At 34.1% G+C, this 12,833-nt stretch overlaps 2 protein-coding genes and 1 non-coding gene across 3 annotated transcripts; 1 reads left to right on the plus strand and 2 right to left on the minus strand.

Moving 5' to 3' along the window:
- Positions 475-545, plus strand: TRNAG-GCC. Its single transcript has one exon. It is a non-coding gene; the product is annotated as a tRNA-Gly (tRNA).
- Positions 2,487-7,041, minus strand: LOC105176661 (EH domain-containing protein 1). Its single transcript, XM_011099533.2, has 16 exons — positions 6,699-7,041; positions 6,539-6,618; positions 5,950-6,018; positions 5,811-5,868; positions 5,619-5,674; positions 5,513-5,543; positions 5,383-5,441; positions 5,094-5,207; positions 4,836-4,938; positions 4,692-4,741; positions 4,249-4,377; positions 3,877-4,128; positions 3,682-3,761; positions 3,388-3,514; positions 3,130-3,273; positions 2,487-3,038 (listed from the first exon to the last, which is right to left on the minus strand). The coding sequence occupies exons 1-16, from the start codon at positions 6,775-6,777 to the stop codon at positions 2,853-2,855; spliced, it is 1,617 nt and encodes a 538-aa protein (XP_011097835.1). The 5' UTR covers positions 6,778-7,041; the 3' UTR covers positions 2,487-2,852.
- On the minus strand, positions 7,603-10,296 carry LOC105176662. Its single transcript, XM_011099536.2, has 4 exons — positions 9,614-10,296; positions 8,756-9,205; positions 8,133-8,442; positions 7,603-8,048 (listed from the first exon to the last, which is right to left on the minus strand). Exons 1-4 carry the CDS (start codon positions 10,019-10,021, stop codon positions 7,912-7,914), a joined length of 1,305 nt encoding a protein of 434 aa, XP_011097838.1. The 5' UTR covers positions 10,022-10,296; the 3' UTR covers positions 7,603-7,911.

Here is a 12,833-nt window from a genome sequence, read left to right on the forward strand (position 1 = left end):
ATTTCAAAGAACACTACGAATCAAGTTTTAGTTCGTAAAACTTTGTCTAGGGGATTGTAGATGTAATTTTCTTTTAAAAGTGCTCGTGTAAATTTTAGTTCCTAATGAATTTTCAGAGTAAGTATTCAAAGAGCATGATAGATTTTTGTAATTAGACTTAACTTTTAGGTTATTGGCGTGAATTATTTTAAATATTAGGATAAACTAAAATAGATTCCTAATATTTGTCATAATTACAAATACTCTATTGAAAAAACCTGTTAGAATTAACGATCGTCGTGATACTTGTTAAACAACTATTAATTTCAAGAAATATTTGAAATTCTCAAAATAGCAAGATAATATTAATGATTATACAAATTTGAAGGGAGTCTGTTGTATTTTAACTTAAATGTTATGATAAAGAGATGGCTATCATAGATACACTTGTTTCCTATGATGATGAGTGGAAAGTACCTTATTGAAATTCAACAAGCACCAGTGGTCTAGTGGTAGAATAGTACCCTGCCACGGTACAGACCCGGGTTCGATTCCCGGCTGGTGCAGAGGAGCTGTGACGAACCCAATGCGCTCGACTGTGGATATTGGGTTACCCACAACCGTCGGATCTCTCTGGACGAACAAGTGCAGTGCATCTGAGCCCTCCTTTTTTTCTAACTACGTTTTTTATATCCTGGAATTTACTTATTAGTCAATGATATTACGATGTAGAGCTGAAATATGGATTGAAACACTTATTAGTTATTAAAATAGTTCATTATTTTTTTTTTGGCCAATAAAACCTAATGTAGTTGGTGAAATTGAGGCCCTATAATTTTTGAGGTTATGAGTTCGAGTTCCGTCTTATACGTGGGATGTTGTTTCTATTGCAATAGTAGGTGTTTGTTAGATTTAGTATATTTGATATTATTGATCAGAGTATAATTATTATAATAATTTATTAGATATTAATATCTGACAGAAATGATTGTAATCAATTTGTTTCAATTAATAATATTTCATCGCTCTTACTTAAAAAAATAGTTGTTAGTTTTTAATCTTTTTAGTTAATACTTATTAATTAATTGCTATACTAATTGAAATAATAAAATTTAGTCTTTTTTAATAAAATGATATTTAATAATGTATATATACATATCTTTTTTACAAAAAATATTCAATATTTGGTACGGTACTGATATACCAAATTTTCAGTATCGGGAACCAAACTGTACATCCCTAATTGAAATCCATGATTGAATTCAACTCAATTAATTTTATGTTGAGTTGGATTGAGTTTAAAAGCATTTTAATTTGGATTCAACGTATGTTGCATTAGCTAAATCTATTTAAGTTATATTTGAATCGAAAAATTTGAAGTTATGATCTCAAATTTTATGGATTTATTTAGATAATTTTAGTTTTAAAGGATTTCAAATCGCAACCTCTAAATTTAAATTATGTTTCATTAAATAATGGTACATTTCAAAATTTTTTAATATGAAATCATGTCTCCAAATTCTTCACTCAAATTCGGATCCATTCATTCAAACTTGGATTATGGTTCCTATATGAATTAAAATGGATATTAAATGGGTATGTTTATTTTCTATTAGTCACTCAAATATATTTTTTAAACGTTATAATATAATTGATAAAATGTTAGTAAAATCACGTGTTCGATGGGATTTGAGTGGTTCGTGTTTTATTAAGTCCAACTAAATCATAGATTCTATATAATTTTTAATCATCATATTTATTTTTATTAACCATTTAAATAGGAATCTTAATAATATTATGAAAGTGAAGGAAGATTCTAATATAATATTTTTATTTGACTTTATAAAAAAAAAAGGCCATGATAAACCTTAGTTTCTGGTAACTATTAAATCATTATTTAGGGGTGTTATTGAGTAAAATTGGATCAACGGGAAAGAAAAAATAATGTACGGCTAAATGTCATAGTAAATAACAAATCGACTTCAATCCAGCCTGGTACTTATTAAGTTTTTCTTTTTTAATACTTTCGTTTGATATTCTAGTAAATTAAAGTTGTTATGAAAAATAAAAATAGTTAATTAAATGCTATAAATCACAATTATATTATCATTTATTTATTTTATTTTCGATAAGTGAATAACAAAAAATAATATAAAAATGTGAAAGATATAAGAATGTGTACATAATAAAAATATATATATAAGATAGTAGTTTTAATATTTGATATGGTATGGCAAATTAATCCATTTAAGAATCAAAATCAAATTGACTACAAGATTTCTATTATATATAAGAAAAAAAATCACATACATTATTTAAAGTTTTTTGGTTAAAAGTTTAGTTAAGTAGATTCACCATAAATTGAACACCTTTTTTTTTTGTTTCATTTGATGGGTAATTTTGAAAGATTTAAATATTAAAGTCTAATAATCCATATTAAATTTAATATTAGAACTACAAGAATAACTTGCTAAAAATTAGAATACAAAAATGATGGCAATTCAAAATTCTACTAAAAAAAATAATCTTTTTTATATTGATTCCAATCATACTCCAACCGACCCATCTCCTATCCCATCTACTTTTGCGCATACATTTAAACTCATATTAGATCCAGCCCACTAATTTGGTACTAAATCAATTCGGACATGAATCAATCATATGACAAATACAATTACTTGTAGACAAAAGTGATCAAATGGCTTTGGTACGACGAAATCTGATTTGTCTAAGAATTTTCCTTCAAGTTCACAATATATATATGTACATATGACAACGGACACAGGCGCTGTATATTTCCACTGCAGTGCAATCTTGAGGTAGAAGGCAAAGTTTCTGACTTTGAAGAAGTTCTGAAAACAGCGTTTGCATCACTAGTCGTAAGGGTTGCGGAATTTCTGGAGAAGTTGAGGGATGTCGTGTGCGAGCATGTCATCAACAGATTGTATCATCTTTGGTTTCAACCTCTCGAACCTATCTATACTGTATCCACTCAGAAGCTCTCTAAAGTGTTCGACGTCAGGGAAGTCACCAGCTGGTAGATGGTGTTCTCTCTGGACCTGAAATTTGATGTGAGGAGAATTAAGTGTCTGCATGCAAGAACGCACACTGAGAGGGAGAGAGGAGACGAGGGAGGGAGAAAGTCCATACCTTTGCGAATTCATCACCAAGATCATCGATGAGTCTTTTCTGTGTCTTAGCTTTGCCTATCATTGTAGGCATCTCATTTCTCAGATGACCGATGATGTAGGCATGTATCTTAGCCGCCCTCGCACGTTTGACAAATTCATTTATCTGCGAAATATATATAGGAACATCTCTTACCATGCTTCATATGCCAATATGCAAGATACTGTTATATATACACATGTAGATGTGCATGTATGCGCTTTGATGAACCATACTCACACGACGATCACAAGCCTTCTTCGGTATGTCTTTCAAATCACTCAGAAGATCCTCCTGTTCTTTTTCGAAAAGCTCTTTACCCATAGGACCGCCAACACCCTCACGTATAGGCTTGTCGTTAAAGGAACTGTAAAGAACACATGAACAAGTGAAATTGAAAATGAAATGTACACCACACTAGCAGGTATAGTTTACTTTGGAGTGAGAGATACGGTTTTCAGGTAAAATTATATCAGAAGGAAATTTTCAACTATAAAAGGATCATGCAATCAATATAAAAATGCGGAAGTTTACCCAATATAAACACGCATAACCTCAGGAGTATTTAGCACTTTCCCCAGGGACCACATCAAGGCTCCATACACCCGCATAAGCTGCAGTGAGAGGATGACCAGTAGGATCAAGTCATTAGAGACTATGAAGTTCTGCAACGACATTTGGAGGACAAAGGCCTAAAATGAGGTGTAAAAGGTCTCTATTAACACGTACTTGCTGTGTATCAATTTGGTCGGCCTTGTTCAAAACCACACGTATTTTGTCGTCATGACCACGTAGAGATTCAATAACTCGTTTAAATTCATCACTAATGTCAAGCTTGTGAGGATCGAACAGAAGCAGAATGAGATCACACTTCGAGGCAAACCAAGATGTTACACCAGTAAAGTCATAGCTTCTCTGTGTCCGTTGTTTTTCTCCTGATAAAACTCCAGGAGTGTCCACAAATGTAATATTCTCCAGCAGCTTCGAGCATTAAAAAAAAAACGGATAAGCAGTTTAGTATCTTCTCTTCTTTCTCTAGAGGGGGGGGGGGGGGGGGGGAAGAAGAAGAACAACTGAAAAACAAAGATTGTATCTACTCACAGGATGTGGCAATTGTGAGCACTCAAATTTTGACAAAAATGCAGTCCCAAATGTTGTCAGCCCGTTGAATGGCATATCTGCTTGAACAGCAACGGTGTTCCCCGGAACACTTCTCTCATCAGCTCCATTCTGTATGAAACAATATGCTAATAAGCACCGAGGAAAAATAAAAATTGAAAAAATATGTAAAGGAGTAGCCAAGCTTAAACTGCAATTTCTACACAAGCAAAGGCATCGGAAGCTGAATTAGATGTTCATAGAAAGGACAGAGCTGGGTACATTAAGTGCCGTGAGGAGAAAAACAATTGGTAAGGTAAAAGATATAGAGTGGTATGAATTAGCAAAATATAGCATGAGAGACACAATGGTAGAGCCATACACAACTTCTTCTGTAACTTAAACCAAAAAAAATAGTCTAGAGACAAGACATAACAAAAACGTACCATCACTACAACAAATCTATCTGTGGTGGGCTCAGGTCCAATGTGAGCTCCTATGACAAAAAGAGAAGAAAAAGAATTATAAATGAACCAGAAAATGAAAAAGAAAATGGAGTGCAAATGCTCACAGAGGAAGCTGCAAATTACCTGGATAAGTAGTTCCCAGCAAATGTTTGATAAATGTTGTCTTCCCAGTGGAGTACTGCCCCAGCAGCATCACCATTGGTTTGGCATCAAAGTCGCTATTCGTCTTACATCATAGAATGCATTAACAGAAAGAGTCAACCAAAAGGCATATTTCATGCCAGCTAAAAAATCAATATATGTCCCAAAAGCAACATAGAATCAAAACTGTTTGGGTATTCATTGCACATTGCAGAAAATGAAGGTGGATGGAATGCTTACCAATGAGGGGGAAACAAAATTATTAAACTGATAGGTATCTTCCAGGGGCTTCAGCTTCTTCATATAAAGTCTCTTCAACCCATCAATTATCGAAGTGACAGAGGCCCCAGACATCTAACAGCGTCAATGGGGAGAAACATCAGTCTAGGAGCCAAAAGATTAGAAGAAAACAGAAATTTCTTATAGAGAAGCGCAAAAATTCAATTATTTGGATCTAAACAACCCAAAGCATGTGACTTGAAATTTACTGGATAACAATCCGGATAGAAGATGCGATATGTCAGATTACCTTTGAAGATTTTGAAGAATGAAACAAATTAACTGAGGATGAAGATTGTCTTTGACTGCCTGAATTGCCAAAAGTCAGCCTAAAAAATTAACTACCAATGTTCTAGTGCATACAACATCATCCATCTTACCATTCTCAGGTTCACTTAGACGCTTTTTCTTCTGCATACAAGGATAAAAACGTTAACAGAATTAGCATTTAAAGTTCAATGCAAGTATGGAGAACAGCAAACTCACAGCAAGGAGTTTATCAAGACCTTCCATGGTTGGAGGTGGCAAGTTTTCAAAGTCAACTGCAGATCATACAATGTAAGAAACTGTTTCCATACCAAGTCAATACCTCAGAATCAAAACAGTAATTTGACATGACCTGATGACGAGCAACACGAAAACTTGAGAAGCAGAAGAATCTGATGCTCCACTTCTTACCTTCAGTGTTTAAAATATCTCTGGTGAGAGTATGCCCAGCTTGCGCCAAAGAGACTAACTACATATCCAAATGCTAAGAGAGGTCAGTATGATAATATTGAAAGTGTTTTCAGTACAACAAAGAAGGAAAGATCAGAACCTGCATTGCTAAAACGAATTCTTTAAATTCAAGAAATCCTTGCCGTTTTGAATCTGCAATTGCCCACATCTTGTGGAAACAGATGAAAAACCAAAATGACATTCAGAACATAAGGAAAAACTAACACAAGAAATATATGATATCCAAATAAATGAAAGCCCTCAATTCAGTTTCAAGAACATTTGAACATAAGCAAGCTAAGACATAACAATTGGACTGATTTATCATTGAGAGGAGCACAAAAGTATGATTCTGCCACATGCTCTTTCAACAGTGGCAGCAATCCGTCAGAATGATAAATTATATGTCGAGCAAAAAGTGAAACAATTCTACAGAAACGCAACATTATCTCCAGGCTGCATACTTAACATGTCACCAACATTTCAACCGTCAGTATTCAAAATAATCATGTCAGATTCTCTTTCATACAAATAAACACCATAAACAATTCAAAATTTATCGAAATCCGAAAACAGAAAGGTGCTGCATTTTCCAAAAGCACCGGAAATCACATTTTACCCGCATTACCAAATAAGGCAAAAACCAAAACCAAAAGAAAAACAAAACAAAAAAAACAGAAAAACAAAACCTGTTTGAGATCCGGACGAGGCAAGTTGGACATGGAAAAGAACTTGGAAGCATCGTTCGCCGTGAGACGGCCATCTCCATCTGATCGCATCACGAAACCACAATCAAATAACTAAAATTGAGCACAAACAACACAATTTTTTAGCTATATCTGTACCAACCTGAATCGACAAACGCAAACCAAGTCTGATAGATCTTCTGATGCTCCTGGGAGCACCGAATTTCCATGAAATCATTCATGGCTGGATTTCTGGATGTCCTGTGAAATTCTCTTAGCTATTTATTACTGTTCTAGCATCATGACATGATTCTCGGGCAGATTTGGGGGGTGTTATATGTTACGCGAATCGTCGTTATATGATTGCATGGGAAGGATGTGGGATTGCATATGGAAAAGCTCCTACTCCGATTTGGCAGTCCCATCAGTGGTTTCTCCACCACTGGGAATCGCCTTCCATTAATCATTAATGCTTCATATTCATTTGAGAAATAGCCACAAAACATGCCGCCAACCCACTTCCTACTATTCATATCCTACGCCCTCTTATACTTTTTTTTTTTTTATATAATTCGGCTAAATAAGCATTTTATTTTAAATAAAAACACAACTCTAATTACTCCATATAATGGGCCCAATTTGTAAGAAGGACGTGCCTAATTATTGTTTAAGTTGAATAACTTAATTCATCAAATTATCGATCATGAGACCATAATCGGACAATGATTTTTTAAATATTCATTTTGTCTAGATTTTAGCATGTCCTATCCATAGCTGCTGCCCATGTGCTGAGCTAAAATAGAATTTTAGTAAGGTAAATTATACTACCATTACAACTTACTGTACTGCTATTAATCACTATCTTATATGGTAAAAATATAATCATAGCCCATTTTGCCCATTGATCGTATAATTAATTTAAATTTGATTTATTCAAATTAGACTTTCAATGTGTTCCACTGCTTTATTATGAGTACTTTTTATATGTTTCACTTCAATGAAACTCCATTCACGTTTTGTTTTTTATAATTGATTTGAACTCTTCATTAAAAAAAAACAAAAAAAACTGATTTGAACTCGACTTGTTTAATAATCACATCAAGAACCATTACGGTATGGTTCTTGATCATACCTTAAGAAGCAATACATGAGTCGGTAAAAGGGGAATGAGAGAAAAGACATATACATCAATACAAAGGGATGATACAAAAAGAAATGAAAGAATACATTTCCTCCACTCTCTCCATGCTCACACACAGTCTTCTCCATGATCTCTGCACAAATTTGCAACTCGGAAACCATCTATGTCTGACAATGGAGGATTTCACCAACCGATCATCGACTATAGCATCGATTCGCGCCCGTTGCTCGTTTGTTCAAGAAATGCCTACTGTCTTTCCGAGCAGCCATAGCACCAGGGACAACTCTATCCCAAATATTGTGTGCAGAGAAGTTCGGTCCAGCATGAACCCGTATATCGTAATCCCGGCTCTATTGTTCTCAAAGTATGTTACTGCAACACAACAAGACCACAGTTAGACATGTACATGTGAATGCAGTTAGCAAGTTGTTTCTAGTACAGAAGGATCCAACTCACCCAAGGCTTGTCTTTTCTGAAATGAGATTGTGCTGAAGGCATATGCTGGAAGGAACTTGGAATTGTCGAGTTCATCTTCTTCATCTCCCACATCGTCTAGATCAGATGATCCATCAGAACTCCCGGTGAATATTTGCTCGTCAGATACCCGAGCAACTGGAGTCTCGGTTTCAGCTGTATCGAACGAGTCAATTGTAGCACACACATGCCACTTGGCTGCAAGGCATGTGACGGCTTGTGCTTTGTGGGTGATTCTCGTTGCACTTCGTAGTAAAATTAGCAGCCCGGCTAGAAGGCTGAGGGAGCAAACCTGTGTATGAAAATGCAAGTTTTTTCAGCAACCGCAGAGGTGATCTTGAGGAATCAAGATATGGTGATGGGAGAAGTTCAAGAAATGATTCTGACTTACTTGCTTCTACTCTGATATGAAAAACAGATCTTGCATCAGTTGCTAAGATCTTTCTTCAATCAGAATAGCAGCAAATTATCCGTTTATCAAAACATCTATTATCATATTTAAGTCTGTTTTTCTTTTTACCATGGCTTGAGCAAAACAAATGTAAGAAACTAAATAGCCAGCAAATTACTAGAATAGGTGAAATGAATAATACAAATCTGCATACCGCTAGCTCTCCGGTATGGTATATATTGACATCAGCACTTGACCGTGTGGTCATGAGAAGGGACGCAAACTGACTTGCAGTGATGAAAATCAAAGCCAACAATATGAATGATCTGTAACGATGGCTGATTATTCGCAAATGTCTTCTGATTCTGAGGTGCTCCCTCAAAACGGATTCAACATCTGAATCGACCTGAAAGACCTGAGCAAAGTCTTGGAGACGGAGAATCTGAAGGTAACAGATGAGGCGAAACAGAATGCAGACTAGGAAAAAGACCACGGTTCGATAGAACCATGAGCACAGCTCGAGGATGCATGCTACTGTGTTGCTCACAATGACATTGCCCAAGAACGGAATTCGCGTCCCCCCGGAGCTGTACCACCATATTTTATACGCACTCTCGGCAGCAAAACAGGGCAGCACGAATATGAATAAGAGCTTCATTGATCTCTGGATGTTGGGAAAAAATTAGTCCATAAATTAGGAAACAAGGAACAAGTTCTGCTGTCTTGCAGGCTGTAAAAGCATCAAGAATTTGACTTCTCATTATGAATGACAAGATCAAGAATCATCCACCCAATTATCATAAATATTCAACATGTTAAAAATATTAAATATTGGATAATTCCCAGTTTTATCAGCTTAAACTTCTGAATGAAATTGTGATTCAACAATGATAATAATTCCAAGACGCTTTGGCTTCAGATTTTAGTGGGAAAAAAATGAAATGAAAATGAAGATGAAAAGTTCAAAAAAATGAAACACAATTTCCTCATCAAAATCAAAGAACCAAACACAAAACAACTCAACAACACAGAGGAAACGAAACGAAAGCCGTAGAAGGAAGAAGAAACTCACATTGAACTGTTTGGTGTACCCCTTCCTTACAGTCTCGCTCTCATCACAGAGCTTATCGAAGAACAAGAATCTCCTGAGCCCATACTTCCTCACAAACCCCGACAAACAAATGAAAGAAAGTGCGGCGACGCCGCTGAGCGACAGCTGCGCGACGGCGTCATAAGGCCTGTTGTGGAGGCTGTCGCAGTCGGCGCAGGCGAGCACGAAGTGGGAGAGCGCGGGGACAATAATCGCGAGGCCCACAAAGACAAACCATGAGAGAGCGGCGGTCCAGTGGTTGGACTGGTCGACGCAGAGCCACTTGAGCCAAGTCCGGAACCCCTGCAGCTCGTCCTGCGCGTGGGACACGGAGCGCGCGAAGGCCCGGTTCTTGCCGGGATTCAGCAGAGCTGCCTTCTCATCCGCCATAACCAAAAGAAACCGAGGATCACGGGAAGAGGAGAGGAACTGTGAATACAGAGAGACGTCTGCGTTGTGGGTGTGAATCAAGTGAGTGAATTGGCGTGGACTGAAGGCTTATATAGCGTGAAATTCTACTGCTTTTTGTCGATTTCTTGGGAGAGGAGAGGCGAATGGGATGGCGGAAAGTGGCAGAAGGGGGAGAGAATGAGATCATTTGTTTGGAAGCGAGGAATCGGGTTCCTTGCCTGAAATAACTCTAAGAATAGGGGGACCTGTCGGGAAAATTCTTTTACATTCGGGTGTGTATGAGTGTTTATAAGCGTAAATTATACCATATTTTTAAAAAAAAATTATCCTAATATAAATATAAATATATATTTAAAATTAATAAACGTAATAAGTATTCTGTGTGACAATCCGTTATAGCGGATATCTGTTAGACGCACGTTAATTTCGGAGAAGTACTTGTAATTTTTTTAAAAAACAAAGAGTAATTATGACAAATCTCAAAAGAGTCCTTTATAATTTACCATATTTGTAAATATATATCAAAATTTTGGTGAATAAGTCTGGTTTATTTGACGAAATTGAGACTCTATGATGAGAAGGTCATGAATTTGAATCCACCAATATGTGAATTTGATCCATTGTAATAGTAGTTGTTGATATATTGTGATAATAATTAGGCCAAATTCCTTCATTAGTCCCTCAGTTTTACTTTTCGGCCCACTTTAGTCCATCATCACGCACCGTAATACTCTTTTATCTTTTAAAAAGATGTCACTGTGGTTCCTAACCGTTAAGTTTTAACGAAATCAAATTAAATTGAATGGAATATAGCATAAATGGAAGGTAAAATTGAAAATATTCATGTATTATAATAATTTACCAATAATTAAAAAATATCATCAACTCCAAAAAAAAATGAAAAATCAATCAGTTATGATAACGAAAAGATTAGGTTGATTGAGATTCATGCAAATGTTTTTGTTATATATTTTGCATTTTGATGCCTAGACGTAAAATATATTTATTGCATTTGATTTTCTTTTTAAATAATTAGTTGTTTTATTAATATTTGTATTTTTTGTTCGTTATAACAAGATATTTTTAATAAAAAATAATTGACTCTTTTTTACCCCTCGTTAGTGTAATATTCCATCCACTTTAATTAGATTTTGTTAAATTTAACGGCCGAGACCATAATGACATCAATTTAAAATATGGGGGACTATTATGGTATATTTGAGAAATGATGGGCTACAAAAGGGAAGAAAAGTGAATATAAGGGGCTAATGAACAGATTCGGCTGAATAATTGTTAACTAGTTATACATATTTGATATTGATAAAATTCATAATATAATTATAATTGATTGTTCAATAGACGAAACATATTTAGAAATTTTTATTCGAATCCGATTTGATTTTATTAAATTGGTTATGTTATAAGAGGTATTGCATTTATTATATAATTTATTACTTTTTTTTTAGTGTATATCAACTCACGTAATTGGTATGTAAATGTACAACATATCACATATATATTTTTATCCCAATCAGTTAGGTCGAGTCGATCAGATTATAAATATTATATTGCACTTACCATATATGATTTATCATTCTTTTCAAATCAAACATTAATCATCAAATATACTAAATTTATTAGTTGGACTTTGATATATATATATATATATATATAAAATAAAAAAAACAACCCGACCCCTAAGCTTAAAAAAAATAAAAAAATAAATTAATCACTTTCGTTCGTAAACAGCGATTTGTAACACCACTGTACCCAAATTTTTTATTGTGTCGATAATAATCTTGAATTTTTTTAATTTATTTGTTCTTTTTTAAATATGATTTGTTGGTTTATGTATTTTAATTTATTCATAATATATTTTAAAATATGAAAAATTATTTATTATATACGCATAGAGACGGAGCGCAGCAGTGAGGCGATGGATTTCTTATTTAAGAACTTAGAATTGTAAAAAAAAAAATACATATAAACCCACATAGGGCACGTATTTACCAACAACTTTTTTTGATTCGAAAGTTTTCTAAAATGAGTACAATCTCGATTTAATCCTCGTTATCGTGTATCATAGTATCGTCACATATTATGGCTTTATAAAGAATTACTAATTTATAAAGAAATTATGACATTTACCAAACACCTTAATTGCAAGAAAAGGAAGTGTTTCACAAGTTTAATGCAGGTGCAATAATAGCTAAATGCTTTTTTAAAAAAATATCTATAATTCAAAGTGAAGTTTGTATGATTCATATTATTTCTAATTTGAAATTAAAGAAACAGATTTGAATATTATTAGGGATTTAAATTCTATACTTTTGAATCCATTAATCCGGACTTAGAGTTATGTAGATAAAAGGGTGTAAGTATTGAAATAATTAACATTTTTTTAATTTAAAATTTACATAAAATAAGATTAATGTGACTTGCGATTCAATCAATATTATGAAATATTATCGCTCTGACTTCTAATTAGCCTCACATTTTTGTTATGGGCGGTTTTAGTCCAGCCAATCTTGTAGCGATATATTATCCATTTTGACTTCAGTTTCATAAAAAGGAGTTGTCCGATTTTGTGCTATAAAAGTACATTTTTGTAATTGATTTAGCTATTAGACAGTCGCTAAAATTTAAGGATATTGATAAATTTTTAACTAATTACAAAATATTTATAATTGCGTCAAACTTCATATAAATTTATTGTAATTTTATCTATTAAATTATCTATAGTATATAAAAAAGAAAGGTCTTCCACACTCATAACTGGCGATTAATGACA

The sequence above is a fragment of the Sesamum indicum genome, linkage group LG14 (genome assembly GCF_000512975.1).
Source record: "Sesamum indicum cultivar Zhongzhi No. 13 linkage group LG14, S_indicum_v1.0, whole genome shotgun sequence".
NCBI classification, from domain to species: Eukaryota; Viridiplantae; Streptophyta; class Magnoliopsida; order Lamiales; family Pedaliaceae; genus Sesamum; species Sesamum indicum.